This window comes from Myxine glutinosa, chromosome 9, assembly GCF_964187855.1.
Source record: "Myxine glutinosa chromosome 9, kmMyxGlut1.1, whole genome shotgun sequence".
Lineage (NCBI taxonomy): Eukaryota > Metazoa > Chordata > Myxini > Myxiniformes > Myxinidae > Myxine > Myxine glutinosa.
Genome location: NC_136269.1, coordinates 80,316,128 through 80,343,653, shown reverse-complemented (window position 1 = coordinate 80,343,653; position 27,526 = coordinate 80,316,128). Strand labels below are relative to the sequence as shown.

Genomic DNA, 27,526 nt, shown 5'->3' with positions numbered 1-27,526 from the left:
AGCCCGAAATGGAGATCGGTTTCTGAAGTTTGGGACATGGAATGTAGGGACAATGACAGGGAGATCAGGAGAAGTGGTGGAAGTATTGATCAGAAGAAGAGTGGACATATGTTGTGTGCAAGAGACGAGATGGAAGGGAAGTGGTGCGAGAATGGTGAAGGGTAGGCAGGGACAGAAATACAAGTTTGTGTGGCAAGGGTGCCCGGAAGGCATGCATGGTGTTGGTGTCCTGTTTTCTGAGGAGTTTGTAGACAATGTGGTGAGTGTGACTAGAGTGAGTGTTAGGTTGATGATGGTGAAAATGATGATTGGAAAGCTCTTGGTGAATGTCATCTCGGGATATGCTCCGCAGGTTGGTCGGAGCGATGAAGAGAAGGACAAGTTCTGGTGTGCGATAGAGAAGCTGATGGAAAACGTGAAAGATGACGAAGTTGTTGTGGTAGGAGGAGACCTAAATGGACATGTGGGAAGGAGTATGGACGGTTTTGAGGGAGTTCATGGGGGTTACGGATATGGTGTGAGAAATGGAGAAGGTGAAAGGATTTTGGAGTTTGCTGATGGAGCTGATTTGTTGATTTGTAATACTCAGTTCCAGAACGAGGATAATAAGCTTGTTACATACACACCAGGTGGGTCTACGACAACCGTTGACTACCTGATGGTGCGTAGGCGAGATAGGGGGCACCTCCGGGACACAAAGGTGATCCCGGGGGAGGAGGCTGTTTCACAGCACCACTTGGTTGTCTGCGACATAAGGGTGAAAGGTGCGAGGAGAGCTCGGCGGGTGAAGCACCAACCGAGAATGAAGGTGTGGAGGTTGAAAGAGGTGGCAGCAAGGGAGGAATTAAAAGAGAGGCTGAGTAGGGTAGAGGATGATGTGGTTGAGCTTGAACGTGGTTGGATGTCAATGATAGATAGTCTGTTGGGAGCCGTTGGTGAGGTATGTGGATGGACAAAAGGACCACCGAGGGACTCGGAAACATGGTGGTGTGATGAGGAAGTTGCAAAGAGGATTGACGAGACGAGGAAGAAGTTCAAGGAGTGGCAGAAGGCGAAGGGTACGGGAGCAGAAAAAGCAGAGCATGAAAGTTATAAGGCAGCCATGAAGGCTGCAAAGAAAGAGGTAGCAAAGGCGCAGGAGGCATGTAGGAAAATGTTCGGAGAAAGCTTGGATTCGAAAGAGGGTCAGAGAGCGGTATTCAGGATTGCAAAGCAGATAGCGAAAGAGAGGTGTGATGTGATGGGGGTGAGTTGCTTGAAGGATGAAGTGGGACAAATCGTTGTGGACCCAGATGGAATTAAAGGAAGATGGAAAAGATATATGGAAATGTTGTTGAATACAGAGAATGAATGGGATGGCAACATAGAGAGTAACCCAGTTTTAGGACCGGCAGAGAAGATAACTGAGAAGGAAGTTGAGGAAGCGATAAAAGCAATGAAGAGTAGAAAAGCGGGAGGGCCGACGGGAGTTGTGGGAGATATGTTGAAGGCAGCAGGAAGTTGGGGTGTGAAGAGAATGACAGAGATCTGTAATCTGGTGGTGAAAGAAGGCCGCATTCCAGTGGATTGGGAACTGAGTACCCTCGTCCCTCTATACAAGGGGAAAGGTGACACTCTGGATTGTGGCTCATACTGAGCGATAAAGTTATTGGAGCATGGAATGAAGGTATTGGAAAGGGTATTGGAAAGGGTGTTGGAGAGGAGGATAAGGAAGAAGGTGAAGATCGAAGAAATGCAGTTTGGATTTATGCCAGGAAGAGGAACGACAGATGCGCTCTTTATTGTGAGGCAGTTGCAGGAGAGGTACATGGAGAAGAGGAAGAAGTTGTTTCTTGGGTTTGTTGATCTGGAGAAAGCATTTGATAGGGTTCCACGCGAAGTATTGACATGGGCATTGAGGAAGATAGGAGTGGAGGAATGGTTGATCAGAGTAGTGATGGCAATGTACAAAAGAGCGTGCACAGCTGTAAGGACGAAGGACGGGAACAGTGGTGAGTTTGAGGTGAAGGTGGGAGTGCATCAGGGGTCGGTACTAAGTCCACTACTATTTGTAGCTGTGATGGAGGTGCTGGCTCAGAACGTAAAGGAGGGTTTACCGTGGGAGTTGTTGTATGCAGATGATCTGGTGTTGATTGCGGAAAGTATGGATGGACTGAAGGAAAAGATGAACAAGTGGAAGGAATGTATGGAGACAAAAGGTCTGAAGGTGAATATAGGAAAGACGAAGGTGATGGCAAGTGGTAAAGCATGTGTTGAGGTGGAAAGAACTGGGAAGTGGCCCTGTGGCTGTATGCAGGAAGGGTGTCGGAGTAAACTCCATTCAATGTACAATGTGCGCTGAGTGGGTTCATCAAAAATGTAGTGGTCTGAGAGGGTCATTAACCAGTGTGGCAGCTACATTCAAATGTAAGGTGTGCACAGAGGGAGCTGCAGATGGAGGAAATGTTGAGTTGGATTTTGGAGACGGCGTGAAGCTGGAAGGTGTGAAAACATTTTGCTACCTCGGAGGCATGCTGAATGGAGAAGGTGGATCAGACTCGGCAACGGTTGCTGGAGTGAGATGTGCATGGAAGAAGTTTCGGGAACTGAGTGGCGTGCTGATGAGGAGGGGAGTGTCGTTGAAGCTGAAGGGACAGGTGTATGCTGCATGTGTGAGAAGTGGTATGATTTATGGGAGCGAGACATGGGTAATGAACGTAGAGCAGCAACGAAGGCTGGAAAGGGTGGAAATGCGAATGGTTCGGTGGATGTGCGGAGTATCATTGAGAGAGAGGAAGACAAATGATGAATTGCGAAAGATGATGGGAATAGAGCCTGTGATTGATGCTGTGAAGAGGAACAGGTTGCGATGGTTTGGTCATGTGTTGAGGAAGGATGAAAGTGACTGGTTGAGAAGAGTGATGGAAATGAATGTAGAAGGAAGTAGAGGACGGGGAAGACCGAGAAAGACTTGGCTAAAGATGGTGGAAGAAGAAATGCGGGCAAGGGGGTTAACAAGGAGAGATGCAGAAAATAGGGCAAAATGGAGAAGATTGTCATGGGGACCGCAAGGCTAACCCCCGCTCTAGCAGGGAAAATGGCCTTAAAATGCATGTTGTTGTTGTTGTTGTTGATTTGAATAATGGTTTATGGGCAATTCCACGGTTACATTGCATATACATATATAGATGCATTAATGTAATGTATTGTAATGTGAGTAACCATGGAATTGCCCTTATTTGTTTTTCTGCTGGTGCCATGACAAAGAATCACAGCTGTTTATGGTTCGTTTCAAAGGAATATTTTTAGTGTCTCGGCTCATGGAGGAGCGGGAACATACAATGGATCAGAATGTAACAGAACAAAAGGAACAGTAGAAAGAGAGGGGTGTTGGAGGATGCACACCAACAGTGGGGTCGAGGGACAAAATGGAGGGAGATTAGGAGAATTAAAGGAAGAACGAAGGCTAGGAGAGCACATGGGGAATGCACAAGTTGAAGAATGCTCAATTTTAAGATTATATTTGCATTTATCTTTTATGTATGCAAATCTACCTGTATATGTTTAATATGGACTCATGTGTATGCACCCCCAAAATTAAGTGCGGGTGGTGGTGTATTTGTTTGCAATATTAATGTGTTTATGTTCATGTTAATGTGAACGTTCTACTCATGACCACGGGTAGTCTGAAAGAATAATTGTCACAGCAGTAGTCAGAGCAATCGGTGTTGACTTTTTTCTTTTTTTAGCAAAGTATGAGACAAAGAAGTGGCTGACTTAACTTTTGGCCTCACCACAATAATAATCCAAGACATTTCACCACAATAACAAGTGAATCCTCTTGGATTGCGCTGAGGTTCAGGCATGGAATTTCTAGGAGGAAGTATAATTTGTATGCAATGAAAGTACATGTAATATGGGATCGAGTAAGATCGAGTAAGCTTCACCAGTGCGCGTGCGCGAATTTACGTCACGTCGGCAGCGAGAAGGCGTTCCCCAACACGAACCAATCAGGAACTGCCACGCCCACTTATATGATCTCAGAATTCCTGTGACAGGAATTAGCGTTACACTGGCTGGAAGTCATTCGCTAGAGGCGCTTCCTCAGCGCCAATCACCAGTGCGCGTGCGCGAATTTACGTCACGTCGGCAGCGAGAAGGCGTTCCCCAACACGAACCAATCAGGAACTGCCACGCCCACTTATATGATCTCAGAATTCCTGTGACAGGAATTAGCGTTACACTGGCTGGAAGTCAATCGCTAAAGGCGCTTCCTCAGCGCCAATAATCCAAAACATTTTGGGTTAGAAAAAAGAAAGATAAGTATGATGCACATGGAAATACGATATTTTATTATCTCTTCATTTTTTCCCTCAATGTCGGCTTGAATGGTCGTTTTATTGGTTTTGTACAGTTTGTAATGGTCTGTCATGTTATGATGTCACTTCCACAACAAAGGCATACTTTATTAATTTCTCCCAATGATTATAATGCAGTGACTATAGTCACAACTTTGGGCTCCAATGACGTAATGGGAAACGACCTTGTAATCACTTTCATGTATGAAGTGCAAAACTTTGTTGTGATGGGAAAATAAATCATTGGGCTCTGTTCAAAGTTTTTCAAATGATAACTAGAACGACACTCTTCGATGTCACGGCGTCGACCGAAATGTCTCCACCCACATTTAAAAAAAAAAAAAAAAAACACCGTTAGAGGCCATTTTTCCCCGCAAAGCGGGGGTTGGCCTTTTTCGGGCACCGTGGTTGTTGTTGTTTTTGTTGGTCCCCTTTTTTGAAGCAATGTTTTACGGCCGGATGCCCTTCCTGCCGCCAATCCTGTTTGTCGCCTTTTACGACAAACAGGGAATTACCTGTGAACTGGTACTCAATTAGCCGACTTCGGAAGGATGACAGGCTGAGTCAACCCCCCTGGCGTTAATTCAGCGATCGACCGGGATTCGAACCCAGGATCCTAGGATCCTAAGCTGGCACCCTAGCCGCTAACCCAACACCAAGGCTTTATTATTACACCTGCATTATTACATCATTAGACATACTCGAACCAAGTTTGATTTAAGTCCCTTCAGCTGTTCTCAAGTTATCACATTTTTACCTGACATAACCTCTCACCTTTGACCTCTGGATGCCGTAATCTATTCAGTTAATCTTTGCATCATTTATACATATACCAAATTTATTCACAAGTTGGTGTGGCAACATAAATTTAACTTAACATGACCTCTGACCTTTGACCTCTTGGCTCTAAAAATCTATTGGGTTCATCTTTTCATCCTTATACATACCTGTTCCAAGTTTGAATTGGATCCCTTCAGCCGTTCTCAAGTTATAAACCTATTACAGACTTTGACCTTTGACCTCTTCATCCCAAAATCAAATCGGTTCATATTTGCATCATAATACTGTCCTGTCACCAGTGATCAAGACCACTGGATGACGAATAGCCGAACATTGTTACTCCCGAGGCAGCAGCCGGATGTTTGGGGGTTATGATGTGCGCGAGATGGAGGCTGTAAGACGTTTTCCTGAACGGGACGAAAGAAACACGGGTTTATTCCCGAACCCACGAACAAAGAAACATGACAGTAAATTCAACAAATATTTTAATGAAAATAAAGCAAGGGGTGAAAATTTCGAAATAAATGTTGAGGTAAATTAAATTCCTAACTGAGGTACATCTGCACACAGATTCAAATACGATCACACAGGGGAAAAGATAAAATGAAAATAAATCCCCTTCAGCCGACCCTTAGCTTGGCCGCAATTAATTTATTATTTTAGGGTCTTGGCGGCTGTTGAAGCTGGTGTGGCCATTCACGCGGGAAGCGCTCCAACATGGCGACGTCAAACACCGCGCGTCGAAGGCACTACAAGCGTGAGGCGAGCAGACTAGACTGCCTCCTTTCTCCTTCACCGTCTGGGGAAGCGCATTCAGACTTCACCGTCTGAGCCAACAATAACCGAAGCTCCTTTTCAATCGCCGCAGCAGAAAACCTCTCCTGCAGCCCGCACAAAATGGCCAAGCCTTCTTGTCCGTGCCAAAAACAAGCGTCTCTAGAAGCAGCTTCTCGATGACGTCACACCGACCAATGGCCAAGCTCTTTCCAAATCACCCCATGATCGGCCCACGTCTGCTGGGCCAATTGTGACCTTCAGGGGCATGGCCTGCCGGCTTTTTCTCCACCTCCCCATCACACCACTCTGGGGGCGTGGCTTTTTTTCTTATTAGGTACATTGAGGAGTGGGGCTTGCCCTGACCGTCTCTGCTTGGGTTCTTGCCAGCGTGGTAATTGTTGGTTAAAGGAGGTTTTCATGGCCGGCCTTGTCAGCAAAATGGAAAGGGAAAGTTACAGTCTAGGGAAAATCACGTACTGGGGAAAATTAACCTTAATCCCTACCGATAATTAGCACAACACCACCCCCCATGTGGTGTACACCAAAACAACCTTATGGTACAGTTTCCCTACTTATTACATCGAGGTTTCTTCTACGCGTTCACGGTCCATGTAACAATTCTACAATCCTACCTTCCCGACGGTATCCTTTCACCTACCCCCATAAACATAACAATACATACTTATACCAACTTTGGTCAGAATCACATCACTGGTTCACAAGCTATTGCGATAACAGAATTTTTACCTAACTTGACCTCTGACCTTTGGCCTTTGACCTCATGACACCAAATTTTAATCAGTTCAAATTTCATATGAATGTATAACTTTTTAAATGCATGTTATTTATTTACAAGAATATATGAATCTTCTGATTTCAAATTTTGCACAAATGTGAGAATATATTTAACAAAACGGAGCTGAAATGGTGTGTTTGACCGCTTGAAGGACGGTTGGATTTTGAATACTTTTCATCCCACTCAAGTGTTTGTGTGATGATAGTTTGCTATGTTGTCTCCTTAGCACCCAGCACTTCAAAGAATGCATCCACTTTATCCACAGTTGTCGTCTCGATGGCAAATGCTGCCTCGTACACTGGTAGGTGTATAATCAATACTGACACTCATTTCTACAGAATTTTGGTCTTGGAACTGAATTTTGGAAGTTTACGTGAAATGACTTTTTCAGATTTTAAAAATAAACATACTGTTAGGGTCACTGGATTCGGACCAGTGTCCTGAACCCAATCGTGACATACCAATATTACAGTTGACTGAAGGTGGACTCGAGGTCAGATCCTCCACCCGTACGATCACCAATTTAGCAACGGATGGTCGAAAGAGATCATACGCCATCTGCCGGGAAAGCCAAATTTATCTTTACTTCGGTTTTCGGCATACAGATAGCCCCGAATGAGAATCTGACGCTCTATCTGGATCGCTCTTCAAAAGAGGATGGAAGTCCAAGCGGTGGCTTGGGTGATCCAGCAATAGTTTTATAAAGCCTCCTTTGAGGTAATGGCACCAATTTCCCATGATTGTACTTTTTAACCATGCTGGGATTATTGGCAAAACGATGAACCACAAATCAGCAGCTGGCACAAGTTAATTGAAGTCATGACATTTAATAAATGGGGGAGGGGTGATTGGAGGAGATAAAAATAAGTATCAATCTACAGTACTGTACTACAACAATCGGATGCAGTTATGATTCCCCTGTGCCCATGATAATCCGTTCGGCTTGATCGGTTACATTGACCATCCACTCCACAAGCACGGCACACTGGGAAAATATGCAACAGATGATCGACAAACCCAGAGGTTAGAGCTTGGCAAAGTGTCTGGAGGCAGTTAGGTTCCAGTCCCAGCAGGCGGTGACTGCTTGTTCTGCATGTCAACTGAGGAAGGAACAAGAAATGCAGCAAGCTGCAAGTTTGGCGCATCCACTGAGGCGAACGCAAAACTCTCGTCGGACTCTAGGGAGCAATTTGATTCGCGTCTATGGCCGTTCTCCAGCTGCTTTCATCTGGTCGCTCATAAGTGCTTTTTCTCAGTCCTTTAACACGTCTGCCGATCTCGATAATTGTTTGCCGATCTCGATAATTGTCTGCCGATCTCGATAATTGTCTGCCGATCTCGATAATTGTCTGCCGATCTCGATAATTGTCTGCCGATGTCGATAACCGTCTGCCGATCTCGATAACTGTCTTCCGATCTCGATAACTGCTCCAGCATGAGCTCAATGATCTCCTTTCACTTGCCTTAACAGCCTTTTCCATGTTCTGTGGAGATGTGAATTGTCAGTGGAGCCTCGAGACCGCATATGACTTGAAAGGATTGAAGGAGCATTTAACAGATAAGAGGATTGAAGGGTCCAATTAAAATCTGTCTGGACATATTTCAAAACATTGTAATCATGTACACAAATACACGATATAGATGATGCACAATTAATAATGAAATAGCTTTACTATGTTACTCCCTTAACCCATATTACATCCCCACAACAATATTTTCATTTTTTTTCTCTGCTTTTTTTTTTTTTTTTGGTATACACAATCTGGCTTGTGGAAGAGCGGGGAGTCTGAAGGCAATATGGCAACCGACTGATATGGCTACAACTGCGCACATGCAACCATAGAACAAACAGGAAAAGAAGAGAGCGAGGCAACTCAGTAACATACAAATAAGTGGGTTGGGCACCTGGGTTCATGAGAATTCTTGGGAAAAATACCAGGGGCAGAGAAAAGGACCCTTGGTATGTGCCAAAATATAGAAAAGAAGGGACATTCAAAAAAATATATCTCGTGTGCATGCTGGACTACCCTTGTGTTCTTCGGAGGAACCAATTAATGCTCTAAAAAAGTTCATATAAAGGGGCACCCTGCATATATAGGTTAAACCCCACAGTACGTATAGTTTCCTGTGTGCATGTGTGTGAAATCTAATTTGTTTTAAAAAAAATTAATAAAGTCAGTAGTGAAAGAGAGGTGTGATGTGATGGGGGTGAGTTGCTAGAAGGATGAAGTGGGACAAATCGTTGTGGACCCAGATAGAATTAAAGGGAGATGGAAGAGATATATGGAAATGCTGTTGAATGCAGAGAATGAATTGGATGGCAACAAAGAGAGTAACCCAGTTTTAGGACTGGCAGAGAAGATAACTGAGAAGGAAGTTGAGGAAGCTATAAAAGCAATGAAGAGTAGAAAAGCGGGAGGGCTGACGGGAGTTGTGGGAGATATGTTGAAGGCAGCAGGAAGTTGGGGTGTGAAGAGAATGACAGAGATCTGTAATCTAGTGGTGAAAGAAGGCCGCATTCCAGTGGATTGGGAACCGAGTTCCCTCGTCCCTCTATACAAGGGGAAAGGTGACCCTCTTGAATGTGGCTCGCATTGAGCGAAAACGTTATTGGAGCATGGAATGAAGGTATTGGAAAGGGTGTTGGAGAGAAGGATAAGGAAGAAAGTGAAGATTGATGAAATGCAGTTTGGATTTATGCCAGGAAGAGGAATGACAGACGTGCTTTTTATTGTAAGGCAGTTGCAGGATAAGTACAGGGAGAAGAGGAAGAAGTTGTTTCTTGGGTGTGTTGATCTGGAGAAAGCATTTGATAGGGTTCCACGTGAAGTAGTGACATGGGCATTGAGGAAGTTAGGAGTGGAGGAATGGTTCATCAGAGTAGTGATGGCAATGTACGAAAGAGCGCGCACAGCTGTAAGGACGAAGGACGGGAACAGTGGTGAGTTTGAGGTGAAGGTGGGAGTGCATCAGGGGCCGGTACTAAGTCCACTACTATTTGTAGCTGTGATGGACGTGCTGGCTCTGAACGTAAAGGAGGGTTTACAGTGGGAGTTGTTGGATGCAGATGATTTGGTGTTAATTGCAGAAAGTATGGATGAACTGAAGGAGAAGATGAACAAGTGAAAGGAATGTATGGAGACAAAAGGTCTGAAGGTGAATATTGGAAAAACGAAGGTGATGGCAAATGGTAAAGCATGTGGTGAGGTGGAAAGAACTGGGAAGTGGCCGTGTGCTGTGTGCAGGAAGGGTGTCGGAGTGAACTCTATTCAATGTACAATGTGTGCTGAGTGGGTTCATCAAAAATGTAGTGGTTTGAGAGGGTCATTAACCAGTGTGGCAGCTACATTCAAGTGCAAGGTGTGCATCGCGCAAGCTGCAAATGGAGGAAATGTTGAGTTGGATCTTGGAGACGGCCTGAAGCTGGAAGATGTGAAAACATTTTGCTACCTAGGAGACATGCTGAATATCGAGAAGGTGGATCAGACTCGGCAACAGTTGCTCGAGTGAGAAGTGTATGGAAGAGGTTTCTGGAACTGAGTGGTGTGCTGACTATGAGGGGAGTGTTGTTGACGCTGAAGGGAAAGGTGTATGCTGCATGTGTGAGAAGTGTTATGATTTATGGGAGCAAAACATGGGTAATGAATGTAGAGCAGCAACGAAGGCTGGAAAGGGTGGAAATGCGAATGGTTCGGTGGATGTGCAGCGTATCGTTGAGAGAGAGGAAGACAAATGATGAATTGCGAAAGATGATGGGAATAGAGCCTGTAATGGATGCTGTGAAGAGAAACAGGTTGAGATGGTTTGGTGATGTGTTGAGGAAGGATGAAAGTGACTGGTTGAGAAGAGTGATGGAAATGAATGTAGAAGGAAGTGAAGGATGGGGAAGACCCAGAAAGATTTGGCTAAAGGTGGTGGAAGAAGAAATGCGGGCAAAGGGGTTAACAAGGGGAGTTGCCGAAAATAGGGCAAAATGGAGAAGATTGTCATGGGGCCCGCAAGGCTAACCTCCGCTCTTACAGGGAAAATGGCCTTAATATGCCTGTTGTTGTTGTTGTATCATTGATCTCTCCGACTGGAAAATCCTCTCTATCTCTTTCCTGATGACTCCACTCTCTGCCGATCCATACCTCATCCCTCAGATCGGCAGTCTGCAGCCTCCTCACTCTCTGCAGACCTGGACAAAATCACAGACTGGTCAAACAAGTGGAACATGTCTTTCAATCCTGACAAATCTCACACTCTTAATATGTCTCTCCGAAAAGACCGACTGGACAACCCTCCCATCTACTTTCTGAACAATCCTCTCCAATAGGTTCTGTCATTCAAGCTTTTGGGTCTCACTATCTGCCATGATCTTTCTTGGGGAAACCACATTTCAAAGTTGGCCTCTGGGCATTTGACTGGGCATCCTACGTCGTGCGAAGTCCTTTCTTGGCACTCCTGAGCTCCTCACCACATACAAGGCTTTCATCTGCAGCTCAATCGAATACTGTTCTCCCCTCTGGGCGTTGACTCAGCCTGTCATCCTTCCGAGGTCGGCAAATTGAGTACCAGCTTGCTGGGATGAATGATCACGGTGTGTACCCCGATTTAGAATAGGTACACCGTATCCCTGCGCATCGGAAGAGCGTGACCAAGGGTTGGCGTCAGGAAGGGCATCCGGCCATAACAACATTGCCTCAAACAGGGAACCATGATTGTCATGGGGCCCGCAAGGCTAACCCCCGCTCTCGCAGGGGAAATGGCCTTAAAAAGATCATTCATTCATTTTCATTCCTCTGGGCCGGTGCTCCTGCCTCACACCTCACTCGGCTTCACACTGTTGAAACCATAGCTTTCAGAATCATTGGAATCTCCTGCGATGAAGATAACTCCAAGGGCCTTTCACTCACTCACTGCAGGCAGGTTGGTGGTCTTTCTGTCTTCTACCGACTCCTCTCTGGCATAGCTCCGTCAGCTCTGTCTGTGCTCTGTCCCCCAAATATTCCTGCAGGTCGGACAAGAGCTGCTAGCATCCCTCTTATGGTGAAACTGCCAAAATCAAGACTCTCCGCTCACCTTCACTCTTTCATTGCTCTTTTCTCCCGCCTCTGGAACAAACTCCCTCACTCTCTTCAATCCCCACCTCCTGGTCTTTAAAACAGCTGTTCACCACCATCTCTTATCTTCCCCATTCCAAAACCATGATCTCTTCTAACCCCATTAATTCACCCCAAATCCCCCCTTTTAAAAAAAATACCGACTTTTTTCTTTCCTGGAAGTTCCAGCAGTGTCCATGTGTTTTATACCTCTCCCACCCCACCCCTTCCCATGCCCTCTCCCCCAAAGCCCTCTTCCTCCCACAGATCTCCTGATGTCCCTGTTCTCTGCTGTTGTACTTCTATGCTTCCCTCTCTCTCCCCATCTTGTCTCCCGTTCCCTTTATCGTATGTTTTATGTGTCCGTTTGTTTTTTGCAATTGATGTTAGCTGTTAGACGAGCCTCGATCTTGAACACAAAAAAAAAATCGAAAGAGGAGAGTTGTACACTCCAATGAGCTACACCATTTTGTGCTGCCTGAGGCCTAAACGAAAGGCCTCTTAAGAATAATTTGTTCTGATTTTTCAAGCAAAATCGTTGAACAATAAATAATGCCCACTCTGCAGCTGGTTTTTGAAGCAATCTTTCCAATATGGTTTGCTTATTAAAGGTCATGGCTGATGGTGATCCTGTGGAGTTCATGTAAATGAATCTCTAGCAGTGGCTGACCATGGAAATAGATTTGTGGGTTAGTTTGATGATGCTTTTGGAGTGACAAGGTGAGGCTGAGATTTGCTTGGATTGAAAGACGCTCCGTTTATCAGACCAGTATCTATTCAGCAGAGAGTGAAGTTGTTGACATCTGCCTGCCAGTGGATGGGGCACTTTCCGACTTGTTTTTTAACAAAAGCTTGTGCGTTTTATTCCACTCCTTTGTCATACATAGTTTATATAGTGCTCCTGTAACTCTACGCTCGTGTCTCAATCGATCATTCTTGTATCTTTATTGGACTCTTGTCGCAGTACACCAATGTAACACTGTTATCCTAATTTATATGGCTCATATCTGAGTGAAACTGTTTTTATTGGCATTACACTCTATGCTGATCCTTCAAGTATTCTGTATGGAGTGTGTACGGCACATAATTATTGCAAATGATTACCGTTTTGTTTGTGGCCCCATATCCACTCCTCTCCTTACCCCGTTGTGTGCTAGCTTGGCTGGAGTATCGAGAAGTGTGACTGTCGTGGTCGCATACATGATGACAGTAACTGAGCTTACCTGGGAGGAAGCTATGTTTGCTGTGAAAGCTGTAAGAAGCTGTGCCAACCCAAACCTCGGCTTCCAGCATCAGCTGCAGATTTTTCAGGTCACGGATCTGACAGAGGTAGGTACTAATTTATCTGTGATGCAAACATAATATTTTGAATGCATGAAGAAATGCAATTCATCCCTCAAGCTGAGACTGCTCTGGAATTATTTATCGACAAATAAAATATTTAATCTTCCCCATGACCAATTAATTAGCATGTCTTGCCAGGTCACGGATCTAACAGAGGTACGTACGTACGAATTATCTGTGATGCAAACGTACTTTTTTGAATGCATGAAGAAATGCACTTCATCCCTCAAGCTGAGACTGCTCTAGAATTATTTATCGACAAAGAAAATATTTCATCTTCCCCATGACCAATTCATTAGCATGTCTTCTGCATAGGTCAAACTTTATCTTTGCATTCTCAAAACAAGCAAAAAACTAGAGTTCATAAAACACTTTACCCCGCACAGATTTGAGAGAAAAAAAGACATAAGCGAGATCTGCGAGTGGTAAATTTGATTGGTCGAGATGATGTGAAATGCTGTAATATTTTGTCCAAGTACTGCTGAACAGAAGGTTTTTTTAAGTGCCAAAAAGGCGGTTTGTGTTCTACAGTGTTACAAGTATGTAATTAAATGGAAATAAAACAAAGGTATTGTTGTGGATTCGGGGGCCGGCGCTCCCCTTACCAAGGGGGGGGTTAATCCCCTTGTCTTTTAAGCTGGCCGTCCCCCCCAATCCTGGAAATTATAACGCTCCTCCGTGGTCGAGATAGGCCAGGGTGATTGGTCAATAAAAAAAAAACCACCTTTAGAGGCCATTTTTCCCCGCAAGCGGGGGTTGGCCTTTTTCGGGAACTGTGGTTGTTGTTGTTTTTCGGTCCCCTTTTTGAAGCAATGTTTTACGGCCGGATGCCCTTCCTGACGCCAACCCTTTTTGCCACCTTTAACGACAAGCAGGGAATTACCAGTGAGCTGGTACTCAATTAGCCGACCACGGAAGGATGACAGGCTGAGTCAACCCCCCTGGCGTTAATTCAGCGATCGACCGGGATTCGAACCCAGGATCCTAGGATCCTAAGCCGGCACCCTAGCCGCTAGCCCAACACCAGTCAATGGAGTCCCAAATTACTTGCGTGCCAATCCGACCGCAAGGCAGCGAGATAATTTCCGCTCGGGCCACGGATATGATGGAAATTGCCGAGCGGTTTAGCAATCCGAAGCCCAAGCCATTAACAAGGGAACTAAACCCGATCCTGAGCGGTTGGCCAAATCGTGCCACAGGTACTCAATTGAGAAAAGACGCCAACGATCGAATGAGAGGAAATCAGAGTAAAGGGAAGAACAAATAAGATTTATTTATTATGTACAATAACCCAAGAAAGAGGAAACGGAAGGGGAAGAATGTACAAGAAGAGGAAGAAGCAGACACAGGGCAACCTTAACTATACAGTCTTACTTAACCCCAGGACAAAACAGACAGACTTACACGGGAGGATTCTAGTGTTATTCCACAGAGGATTGTTATTCTACAGAGGAGGTTTCTACAGAGGATTCCACACGGGAGGATTCGGAAGAGGGTCAGAGAGCAGTATTCAGGATTGCAAAGCAGATAGCGAAAGAGAGGTGTGATGTGATGGGGGTGAGTTGTTTGAAGGATGAAGTGGGACAAATCGTTGTGTACCCAGATGGAATTAAAGGAAGATGGAAAAGATATATGGAAATGCTGTTGAATACAGAGAATGAATGGGATGGCAACATCGAGAGTAACCCAGTTTTAGGACCGGCAGAGAAGATATCTGAGAAGGAAGTTGAGGAAGCAATAAAAGCAATGAAGAGTAGAAAAGCGGGAGGGCCGACGGGAGTTGTGGGAGATATGTTGAAGGCAGCAGGAAGTTGGGGTGTGAAGAGAATGACAGAGATCTGTAATCTGGCGGTGAAAGAAGGCCGCATTCCAGTGGATTGGGAACTGAGTACCCTCGTCCCTCTATACAAGGCGAAAGGTGACCCTCTAGAATGTGGCTCGTACCGAGCGATAGTTATTGGAGCATGGAATGAAGGTATTGGAAAGGGTGTTGGAGAGGAGGACAAGGAAGAAAGTGAATATCGATGAAATGCAGTTTGGATTTATGCCAGGAAGAGGAATGACAGACGTGCTTTTTATTGTGAGGCAGTTGCAGGAGAAGTACATGGAGAAGAGGAAGAAGTTGTTTCTTGGGTTTGTTGATCTGGAGAAAGCATTCGATAGGGTTCCACGCAAAGTATTGACATGGGCAATGAGGAAGTTAGGAGTGGAGGAATGGTTGATCAGAGTAGTGATGGCAATGCACAAAAGAGCACGCACAGCTGTAAGGACGAAGGACGGGAACAGTGGTGAGTTTGAGGTGAGGGTGGGAGTGCATCAGGGGTCGCTACTAAGTCCACTACTATTTGTAGCTGTGATGGAGGTGCTGGCTCAGAACGTAAAGGAGGGTTTACCGTGGGAGTTGTTGGATGCAGATGATCTGGTGTTGATTGCGGAAAGTATGGATGGACTGAAGGAAAAGATGAACAAGTGGAAGGAATGTATGGAGACAAAAGGTCTGAAGGTGAATATCGGAAAGACGAAGGTGATGGCAAGTGGTAAAGCATGTGATGAGGTGGAAAGAACTGGGAAGTGGCCCTGTGCAGTGTGCAGGAAGGGTGTCGGAGTGAACGCCATTCAATGTACAATGTGCGCTGAGTGGGTTCATCAAAAATGTAGTGGTCTGAGAGGGTCATTAACCAGTGTGGCAGCTACATTCAAATGTAAGGTGTGCACAGAGGGAGCTGCACATGGAGGAAATGTTGAGTTGGATCTTGGAGACGGCGTGAAGCTGGAAGGTGTGAAAACATTTTCTGCCTCGGAGACATGCTGAATGGAGAAGGTGGATCAGACTCGGCAACGGTTGCTAGAGTGAGATGTGCATGGAAGAAGTTTCGGAAACTGAGTGGCGTGCTGATGATGAGGGGAGTGTCGTTGAAGCTGAAGGGAAAGGTGTATGCTGCATGTGTGAGAAGTGTTATGATTTATCGGAGCGAGACATGGGTAATGAACGTAGAGCAGCCACGAAGGTTGGAAAGGGTGGAAATGTGAATGGTTCGATGGATGTGCGGAGTATCGTTGAGAGAGAGGAAGACAAATGATGAATTGTGAAAAATGATGGGAATAGAGCCTGTGATTGATGCTGTGAAGAGGAACAGGTTGAGATGGTTTGGTCATGTGTTGAGGAAGGATGAAAGTGACTGGTTGAGAAGAGTGATGGAAATGAATGTAGAAGGAAGTAGAGGACGGGGAAGACTGAGAAAGACTTGGCTAAAGATGGTGGAAGAAGAAATGCAGGCAAGGGGGTTAACAAGGAGAGATGCAGAAAATAGGGCAAGATCGAGAAGATTGTCATGGGGACCGCAAGGCTAACCCCCGTTCTAGCAGCGAAAATGGCCTTAAAATGCATGTTGGTGTTGGTGTTGGTGTTGTTGTTGTTGTTGTTGTTGTTGTTGTTGTTGTTTCACGGGAGGGTAATGGTAGGTGGAGAAGGGTCCAGGCAGATGGTAGGCGTCGAGGTCCGGCTCCAGGTTCACTCGAGTCCGGCTCCGGGTGTTGACTCGTACCGCGGCAAAGAACGGCCGGCAGCTTCGCGTGGCGTTGGCGCACGACCGGACCTTTTAGATATAGCGGGGGACTGGGATGCTGCATATGTAATATGTGCGCCTGCTGCCTCTCTCTCTCTCTCTCTCAATGTTCATGCGCGCCTTTCAAACGAGATCATTAATCACCAGGTGCGCTCCGCGCATTCCATACCAGTCGAGCTCTCCCCGCGCAGTCCTCTCGGTAGTCTTTTCACAATGGCCTCCCCTCGCGCAGTCCTTTCAATAATCGAGCTCCCTCGCGGTCCTTAATCAATGATGGCTCCCTGCGCAGTTCTTACACAATGGCCTCCCCTTGCGCAGTCCTTCAAGCAGCAGTCCTTCAGAGGGCTTTTCGTGCGTGCTTGTATGGGCAAGCCCAGCGAACCCTCTGGAAGCTCCAGCCACGCCCTTACCAGGCCATCACACCTCAGCCCTGATAGGTTTGCGAGGGCTCACCGGCCCCTCGTGGCTCTGCCCCATCTTTCCTCGAGCCGACCGCGTGTTCAATGGCGTTTGGAGCGAGGCAGCGAACGCTGCTGGCAAGCGACGGCGCGTAATAGAGTTGGGAGGGACAAGCCCCGACTGTAGGGGCGCGTACTGGCGTAGCTTGGAGAGAGAGAGAGCGCTGGGCTGGCAAAGAGGCGAATGGGGCCTATTTTATTTAATTAATGCAACGCAGATTCAACTCTTGGGAACAGAGCCTTAACTAAACACAGACTAGGGAAATAACTGAAAGTTCCTATGGTGTCCTACGTGTTGCTTGTGGACTAACTAAGGGTGCGACCTTATTAAATGAAGAGAATTATTTACAAGTATTTACAAGTGAGGGGTTCTAAAACCTCAACAGTATTAAAGGTTGTTAAAAAAACATTTTTTTAATAGTAATAAATAACACTTGTCGAAAGTTTCCCGGCGTTGATGCAGCGTCTTTACGCCTCATTTAACATGTTACATTAGTTGTTCATGCCTGTTTGTGTCCTTTATGATGTCGCTAAAAACAGTAAGTCTCCTGTTTGGAGAGATTTTCAATTTTGTTTGACTGCCAGACAGGCAGACAGAGTAAAAGAAAAAAATAATAATAAAGTACAGATACATTCAAAGTACACAGCCCCATGCCAAATAAATAAATAACATATCCTCCAGTGCGCAGCATTTCCAGGGCTCCTCTGGTGCCCAGCGATGCCACCATGTAGCCCATAGAAGACGGTATTGTGAGGGAGAGATGTACAATGATTGATTAATTAATTGTCATTAAAATAAATGAATAATAATTGTAAAATGATTAATTTCTTGATCAATTGACGAATAGCATACCGAGATCACTAGTTTCATCTGAATCTAACTATTTAAAAATTCATTAAGTAATTGATTGAATAATGGAACAATAAATCGATTAATTGATTAATCGATAAATAAAATCAAAAATAACATTTACAGCCTTATCACTTGGTCACTGACATGTCCAAATATCAGCTTTCTAGCTCAAAAGGTGCCTGATATATTGGCCAGATGAGAAAGAAAATAAATAAGTACTTAATAAATTGATGATCAAGTAATGAATCGATTACTTGATTAATCAAAAAACAAGAAATACCATTTTGTTATAGCATGTGCTTACTATTGTGCCCACATTTTAGCTTCCCAGCTCAAAGGATGGCTGAGATATCGTCCGGACAAACAAAAAAACAAGGACAGATACATTCAAAGTACACCGCCCCCATGCCAAATAAATAAATATCCTCCAGCGCAGCATTGCCGGGACGCCTTCAGCGCCCAGCGATACTGCCGTGCAGCTCATCGAGACTGCATTGGGAGGGAGAGGTGTGCAACAATTGATTGATTAATTGCATAATTAAAATCGACTAGCCGAAACCCGTGGAACATCCACGGAAGGGAGGATGTGGTGTATGGATAGAGTGTACCATTATGGATGGCATAGGGGATTTGCTTGTCCGAGTAAGAGTTAGGAAGAAAGATCAATTTTCACTTGTGCAAAAATGCTACTCACAATTACATCGCCTGTGCGTCGGCCTGTGATTGAGCCAGAGAGTTGGCCTGTGAGTCAACTTCCTTTCCAATGTCTGCAAGAATTGAAATACTGATTGTGAATGTGTAAAATTATATGAAAGAAGAACATGCATATCAATAGACGATGCCATCGAAAAAGGAGAGCAGCTGTCAATAGAAAAGGATGTCTGACATCAATTTGACATTATTGCACAGGAAATGACAAACAAAGAAACAGTTCATTTCCATCGGGTAATATTACGATGAGAGATCAGCCGATACCTTTATTATGTCCATCAGCATCCATGGCACTTAGAAAAAAAACGCAGCATCAGCCAGCCGCAGCCAACTATCACGTACCGTCTCGAAGTCAATGCCATCCTTTTATCTCTTCGTATACAAGTACAACTCACTGATCGCAACGTCACTCCATTTAACTTTATTAAAATGACGATAAAGACGTGAAACCCGTGGAACATCCACGGAAGGGATATCGTTCGTCTGTTTTCAGCTCGTTATCTTTAAGCTTCCTTACGTCTCGCCACCTGCTACACCTCTCTGAGTTACGAGGATTTATGCAACGCACCCCGAGTATCGCAACGTCACTCCATTTAACTTTATTAAAACGACGATAAAGACGTTTCCTTATATATCCTAATTTCAAATGTTCAAGGGAATAAAAAAGCTTCCTTCCGTCTCGCCACCTGCTACACCTCTCTGAGTTACGAGGATTTATGCAACGCACCCCGAGTATCGCAACGTCACTCCATTTAACTTTATTAAAATGACGATAAAGACGTTTCCTTATATATCCTAATTTAAAATGTTCAAGGGAATAAAAAGACCATTTGGTTCACACCACCCATCACACCACTCGACTGTCCAATCAGCGGACGGCTCGCATCGCCTTCGCCCAGCAGACGCCAATACGATGGTGTCGTAAGATGGCGTCGTATCGGCCGATAATCGGATGCTTTTGGGTCCCAAAGTCGGCGAATTCAGATTTTTCGAGTATGGCTGTACGTGATAAACAAAGAGCGCGGTTCGTAGATGGAAAATGCATTAGTGCCGTGGGCATCGGGTCACTGGGTGCGGCGTAAAAGGGATAACAAAGTCGAGTCCTTACGGTATTATTATATAGATGAATAATGATCGTAAAATATTTTCAGCTATGACGTGCAAAAGTCTCCACTCCCTTGATTGGCTCCCATCCCATCTGTTTCTACTGCCCCTTTATCTATCAGATTCATGTGTCATGGATGACTGGTTTAGGAGATGGACTAGAAATTGTAATAGCACACTTTTGAGTCCTGCCTTAACCACGCTTTTACTTTTTTAGCTCACCTGGAACCCCCTCCTACCCCCCCCCCCTCCCAAAAAAAAGTATTTGGGGTTCCCATTAAAGGTATTAATATATCTGCAAAACTCTGATTCAATTGAGATTATATTTTCTCATTATTAAATTCTCAATGAATCGATCAATTCTCAATCAACGAATTATGAAATTCTCAATTTTGGAATTAGGCTTTATCACTTTCTTCTCTGAAACTACACACACAATTTCGATGAAACTTCACCACAACTTTCACCACCCGTGCTGTACCAAAGTTTGTTCACCGCATTAAAATAAAAATCTCCCCCTTTGGGGGTCTAGGGGTTTGCCCCCCATAATAGGTATTTTTCTTGCTTCTCAGAAACTACACATGCAATTTGGATGAAACTTCACCACAACCTTCATCACCCATGATGTACCAATGTTTGTTCAAGGCATAAGGAAAATTGGGATCTGAGGAGGTATATGGGGTTGGGGGAGGGTTGGGAGAGTGGCCAGACAGAAGCCAAACAGTTCAATCTTGGTTTCATCAGACCACAGAATCTTGTTTCTCACAGTCTGTGAGTCCTTTAGGTGCTTTTTTGCAAACTCCAAGCGGACTTTCATGTGTCTTTCACTGAGGAGAGGCTTCCGTCTGGCCACTCTGCCATAAAGCCCAGATCGGTGGAGTGTTGCAGTGATGGTTGTTCTTCTGGAAGTTTCTCCCATCTCCACACAGGATCTCTGGTGCTCAGCCAGAGTGACCATCGGGTTATTGGTCACCTCTCTTACCAAGACCTTTCTCCCCCAATTGCTCAGTTTGGCCGGGTGGCCAGCTTTTGGAAGAGTCCTGGTTGTTCCAAACTTCTTCCATTTAAGAATTATGGAGGCCACTGTGCTCTTGGGAACCTTCAATGCAGCAGAGATTTTTTTTTTGTAGTCTTCCCCAGATCTGTGCCTCGACACAATCCAGTCTCTGAGCTCTGCAGGCAGTTCCTTCGACCTCATGGCTTGGGTTTTGCTCTGATATACATTGTCAGCTGTGAGACCTAGTATAGACAGGTGTGTGCTTTTCCAAATCATGTCCAATCAATTGAATTTACCACAGGTGGACTCCAATCAAGGTGTAGAAACATCTCAAAGATGATCAAGAGAAATGGGAGGCACCTGAGCTAAATTTCAAGTGTCATAGCAAAGGGTATGAATACTTATGTCAATGTGATATTTCAGTTTTTTCTTTGTAATAAATCTGCAAAACTTTCTAAAATCCTGTTTTCCCTTTGTCATTATGGGGTATTGAGTGTAGATTGACGAGGGAAAAAATGAATTTAAATGATTTCAGCATAAGGCTGCAACATAACAAAATGTGAAAAAAGTGAAAGGGTCTGAATACTTTCTGAATGGACAGTATATGTCTATTTTAATCTGGCATTCTTAATGCTAGACTAGGTTGTTTATCTAATATATTGTTGCGGATATGAGGATTGTATTTTTTTGATTGTGTGTATTGTTGTGGTAAATTGTTGTGTAACATTGGTTGGATATGGCCCCTCCTGCCTCCAGAGTTGTGTAAAGGTAAAAAGGGCGTCTCGGTAGTTAATTCCATGAAACACCACATTGAAGGACACGATAAAACCCTTGTTCAGTAGCTTATATCTTATTATGTGTTTTAGAGTAAGGCCTTGTCTTCCATTAGAATGACACTCCATTGCACCGAATCAATTAAGAATAGCTCCCCTTCAATCATTCCATTTCCCAGCCAAACTCTCCATCTGTGGGTAAAGCAGTTCACAAGCGTGGGGTGCACGCCCTCTCATTTCGCTGCGATAGTGAATATGTGCTCCGTGCTCTGTTTGGACAGGAGGGGCGGGGGCGCCAGGGAGAGGCAAGCCCAGGGCGCGCCACGAAGGGCGGGGCTGTTCAGCCCCATGCCCAAATAAGGAAACAAGCCCGTGGCTCGCCACGAGGGGCGTGCCGTCGGCGCCATGCCCAAATAAGGAGACAAGCCCGTGGGATTACCATACAAGGTCACGAAACAGAGCACGGGGGGGGGGGGGGAGGGCGGTACCGAAACCGAGGAGGGCGTGTCAGACCCGCGCTGAAGGTATGAGAGAGGGGTGCGACGATCGCGGGGACAAGCTACACCAGAGATACGGCAGATGAGTCCAGGTGCGTAAGAGGGTCGGCAGTCCACCGGGAGAGAGTTCAGAGTAGCACCGGAGTTGCGTGAGAGATACGAAAAGCCTTTGACAAAGAGCCGCTTCAACCAGCCCCGTTTCAACCAGCCAAGTGACCCTGCCGGCGTGCGCTGTAAAGCCGAATACAAGGAGCTGCCGGCTCCTCGCTTCCCGCCCGGAGTGGACCTGCTCGCTGTGCCCTGTGATCCCACCTGCTCATCCCTCCAAACGATTCCTACCCTTCCATCCATTTGCGTACGTGAGTTTGTTCTGTTCGTGCTGTCCTGGGTAGTAAACTAAGTCAGTATAAGCTAGTAATTTGCACTGTGTTACCTGCTTTTTCATGTCTGCTGTAAATACCCGTGACTGCTCTTTTTGCTTATGTGTGTGTAAATAATAATAAACCCCGTTACTCTTCTGTACATCTTCTTCTTCCTCTTTGCATTCGTCGTCTTAGTCTTTTCCCGATTGAATAGCGGTGGCGCGATACGGCCAACGTCTGGGTGAATCGGGTGAGTCGGGGAACAACTGTTCGGCCGCGGTGCCTTCGCTCGGCAAACAACATCCATATCCGCGGACCGTAACAATATCCAATAAGATGCTGAGCAGGCAGCACAGTTGCCATTGAGCTTTCTTGGCTGGGATCGATTATCTGCCCAACCATAATTGGAATAGATGTTCCATACCTGGAGTAGATGTTGATATGGGTGGTCCCGTCTGCTCATATGAGTTGATCGATGTTAAATATCACACGGAGTCTTTAATAAAGAGTAGATAACATATCACTGGCACCAGATCCAAATTCCTGTCCTGGGTGACTGTTGGGCAGGCAACGAAAAACCACTCGGTCATCGTTGCCATGAAACCGCTTCGTCAGTATTACTGCTGTTTTGGCAGAGCAGGATGAACCTCAACCAATTGTATAATTTGAAATGTAATGCCGATACCCAAAGGGCAGTGCAAGTTGAATGATGAGTGGCTTGTAATGTCACCTTGTAATTAATGGATTTCTCAGGATCGTAACACAGTTCCTCCACATCTCGTTATGTGTAAATCTGTGCAAAGAACATAAAACTGATGATCTTTTATTTATTTTTAAATATCAAGCGATTCAAAATGTCACCTGAGTAATGCCCTTTGAATGCCCAAGGAAAGGAGAAAGAAATGCACAACATTTAATATTATTTGGATGACAGAGTAAAGGCCTTGAATAAATACAAATTTATGCATGCTTATCCTTTTAAGGAGAACAGGTAATATGCTAAGAAAGATTTGTTTCTCTTCGTGCAATGAAGGTTCTTCCTGCATTGGACAACATGTTTGTCATTACAATATCGGTGTATTTTAATGAAAGAAAAAGTAAAGTAATGAGGGCAGGGGAAAGGTGGGAGACGAGGCTTACACGAAGAGCACGATGAACATTTAAGGATTGCACCATGTAAAGCCACTCGGCGTGGTAAATCAATCAAAGGTGAACGGAATTTCACACAATTTGTTTTCACCGAGGCTTTATCTATCTTGGCAACGACCAGAAATTAAAACAGAAATCAAATCTGAGTTAAAATGAGGGTGTGGTGCCATCTGGAAGAAAAACTACCATTTCACCAAAGGAAATGGTCCACAGTCATAAAACGCGGTTTCTACAAGTGATGTTTACAGCGTTTTGATTTCTACAAAAGTTTTGATATTGAAATAAAACCCACTATTTATATGCAGAAGATAACAGATTTATTTTAAGTAATACAAAACATAAAACGTTCATATTTTAGGGTGCTTGTGGACAACTGAAGCAGAGTTGAAAATTGACCAATGTGATTTAGGTCCCAAAACAGCGCTTTTTCACATGTTAGGGTAGGGTTGAATAAAGGTTGCTCACATAGAGAAGGCCGAGAGTTGTAGAATGCTATCATATTTTCAATATCTAGGGACATATGCCTTGTCAAAAATCATACATAGCATTACTCCCCTTGGATGGTACCGACCACACCTCCTGGCTCATAACCTACATGTCCTTTTTCTCAAGACTGTGCCAGGTAAGGTGTCCTATGAACTCTCCAGTTGTTTATTTTTTATCCTTTTATTTTTTTATCAGGTGTGTCAGTCAATTTTATACTGACCTTGATCTTCTGTTCGGAATACTTCTTCTTTTTCTTCTGCCTGTGTCAGAATTTAATGTTTTCATCAATGTTTCTTCACATTCTGTGTCATTATTTATTGATTTTATTGTTGTATTTGTTGTCGCGGAACATTGTTTATGGTGTCTCCTCTCCTACTGGGAGGGGAGATGTATTCTTTTTCTTGTTTATTTCTTTCTCGTCTCTACAATATTGAGCCTCATACAAAAGCATTGTATTGGGCATAGTTTGAGTGTATGGTCTTGTAAATAGATTCCCCTCATGGTTAACTATAGCCCATATATGTGCACCCTTCCATTCGAGTCCGATGTTGTGTGTCTTGGTGTTTAGTCAGGTTTTGTACTTTATTGTGTTTGAAGGAATTAAATAATTAAAAGCTAATTATTCTATCACCCCAATCTTGTCCTCCTTTGGATGCTTTTCTTCACTCAACTTATGGAATAACGCTCCCCCTTCTCCCTCTCCCCTTTTCTTTTGCACATTGCTTTATTGCTTCTTTATTCCTATTTACTTTTCCTCTTTCACTTGATGGTAGAGTGAATGTGTTTCTGGGATATATATATATATAATATAACCACCTTTAGAGGCCATTTTTCCCCGCAAAGTGGGGGTTGGCCTTTTTCGGGAACCATGGTTGTTGTTGTTTTTTGGTCCCCTTTTTGAAGCAATGTTTTACAGCCGGATGCCCTTCCTGACGCCAACCCTTTTTGCCACCTTTAACGACAAACAGGGAATTACCAGTGAACTGGTACTCAATTAGCCGACCTCGGAAGGATGACAGGCTGAGTCAACCCCCCTGGTGTTAATTCAGCGATCGACCGGGATTCAAACCCAGGATCCTAGGATCCTAAGCCGGCACCCTAGCCGCTAGCCCAACACCAGGGTTAGACAGGTGTGTGGCCCCTTAAGGGGATGGCCCCTTAAATTTTACTTTCCCAAATCTCGGGCTGGATTTGTTGTTTGGACACTGACTTATCCGATAATGGGATATTTGCCCCAACATTTGACACTTTGTCTTGTCACACAAAGGAATTTTGTCTCATTTCCATACAAAAATCGTACTTCACTTGGTTGTCATCCCATATGTGCTTTGTTGATATAGCTTATTATCGTGTGTGCGTGTGTCAGTGTCATATTTAATGGGTTTTATTCCAAATGTATGTTCACAGATGAGGAAATGGCTGCGTCGTGAGTTTAAAGAATCTCCTTACGAAGACGAGAAGACAGCAAGACAGCTGATGCTTTGCTACATGGACCAGAAACGGCAAGAAGAGCGGCTTATTTTGGGACAGCAAGACAGCGTGTAACACTCAGGTGGTCACCACAGGCCATGCATCAAAGTGCCCTGGAGGGTTTGGTGACCAGGATGGCCAGAGGTAAAGACGAGATTGACCTCTGTGACCATTGGACGTGTACAATAAATCCTGCTTTGCTTGACCATTCCATTTTATCAAAAAGGCACGTGGGTTAGTTGGAGCTGTTTGTTCAATGCAAAACACTGCTTTTGTTTAAAAAAAAAAAAAAAAAAAATTAGCCATCCTTGAAGCCGGTAGTTGTGTTTTTAGCAGCGATTCTCTGTTTATCGCTACTGTGTGTGAATCCGTTGGCATTGTTATTATTTAACTTATTTTTTTTCTATTTTTTCATACTGTGTTGAAACGTCCCCAATCTCAGCCTCTCATTTCTCAGTCAAACTTTCTCACTGGCAATGTCCTCCCTCTTTCAGTTAGCCATAAATGCAGAACTTTTTACGATTGCAGTCTGGTTCCGTAATATGGACTCGGACACCTGTACAGCTAATTGATTGAATTGCTCTGAATGATCAATTGATTGAATTGCTCTGAAAAATGTGATCCATCTTTCACTGTTTTTGGCTATTTACAGGCAAATGTTTTGTACTATTTAAATATTGGTCACAAGTTTATTTACAACTTTATACGGAATAACTGAATTTTATTCCATTTCTTTTTTCAAATTGTTCTTATCTCATTGTTCTTTATCTCATTGCAATTATGTCAGAATGTTTGACTCCTGGAATGGTTGGGATGAGTTGGAAGATAATGTTGGTTGTTTTTTGAATTAAAAAAAAAAAAGTTTTAAAAAGGAAAAAAACAAATACGTTTGTGCAGTCTCTACTTTATACAGTGTAAATTATGTCCGGCTCTCTATTTGTTGTAGGCCTTTTATGTTGGGGCATCTCCTTATTATGGCTGCAATTATGTCAGAATGTTTGACTCCTGGAATGGTTGGGATTAGTTGGAAGATAATGTTGGTTGTTTTTTATTTCTATTTTTTCTTGCGTCGTTACTTTGTAACCGTCGAAACCCCTCACTACCACTACCCGACCTTCCATTCCGCCGTTCAAACTACTCCGTAAATAATTTTGTCTCCATTATTTAATACCACACAGTGAGAACAACCTCCACAATAATTAAAGCTCATTACAAACAATGTATATGTTTCCATTAATAGAGCAGGAAGATTTGCGTACATGATTTTTGTACTGCGATTGTATTTCATGAAAATGTTTAGATGGATAAAAAGGTAATTGATTGAACAAAACGTTTGAAAGATCAGTGTATGAGTGTTGAACAACCAGAAAACCTTTTCCACCTACCTTCCTCGCTTCTGAAGCAGATGGTCGTCAGCAGTTTGCAACTGGTAGTCTAGTTGGTACTCTTGTTTTCATTTTATTTTTAACTTTTATTTAAAAAGGAGGATTATCACTCTTTTTGAATCGTCCATCATCCATGTAACATGTAACCCAGTGATACCTGTTGCATGATTAGGTAGTCTGAGACTAAACCGACTACCTTCACTGGCTTGCCATTTGGGAGGGTGACTGTGACACCCGCAGGACGAAAAACTACCTGTTAAAGGGCGGATGAACTCCCTTTGGGAGCCAACGGCTATCCATTAAGGAGACGGTGTCTCCTAAAAAACACGCATCGATTGGATGGGTTCTTTAGGTAGGTTGTAGACAGTAACCGCCCAGGTTTATACTACCGTTCGCACTTCGGAGCATTAAAGTGGTGCCGGGAACCATCTCCGTGTCAGGATTGCTGGTCTTACTTTCTGTCTCACTCAAACTATTATAGCGACCGGGCTAGCTTCAATCTCTTTCTTGCAAACAAACGTCATACACTTTTCTTATTCATTTTCACTGCTTACCTTTCATTCTCTCTTTTATTAGTCCCCTACCGGTGTACACCAGAGG

General features: G+C 44.3%; 1 protein-coding gene across 2 annotated transcripts in view; it reads left to right on the top strand.

The window, feature by feature from the left end:
• DUSP22 (dual specificity phosphatase 22) overlaps positions 1-26,425 on the top strand; it is a 63,843-nt gene extending 37,418 nt beyond the window's left edge. For both annotated transcript variants that reach the window (XM_078784462.1, XM_078784461.1), the window contains exons 5-7: positions 6,917-6,991; positions 12,929-13,100; positions 25,479-26,425. In XM_078784462.1, the coding sequence (XP_078640588.1) occupies positions 6,917-6,991; positions 12,929-13,100; positions 25,479-25,616 (385 nt within the window). In that variant the 3' untranslated portion in view covers positions 25,617-26,425. The remainder of the gene's footprint in view (positions 1-6,916; positions 6,992-12,928; positions 13,101-25,478) is intronic.
• Positions 26,426-27,526: the final 1,101 nt, after the last annotated feature.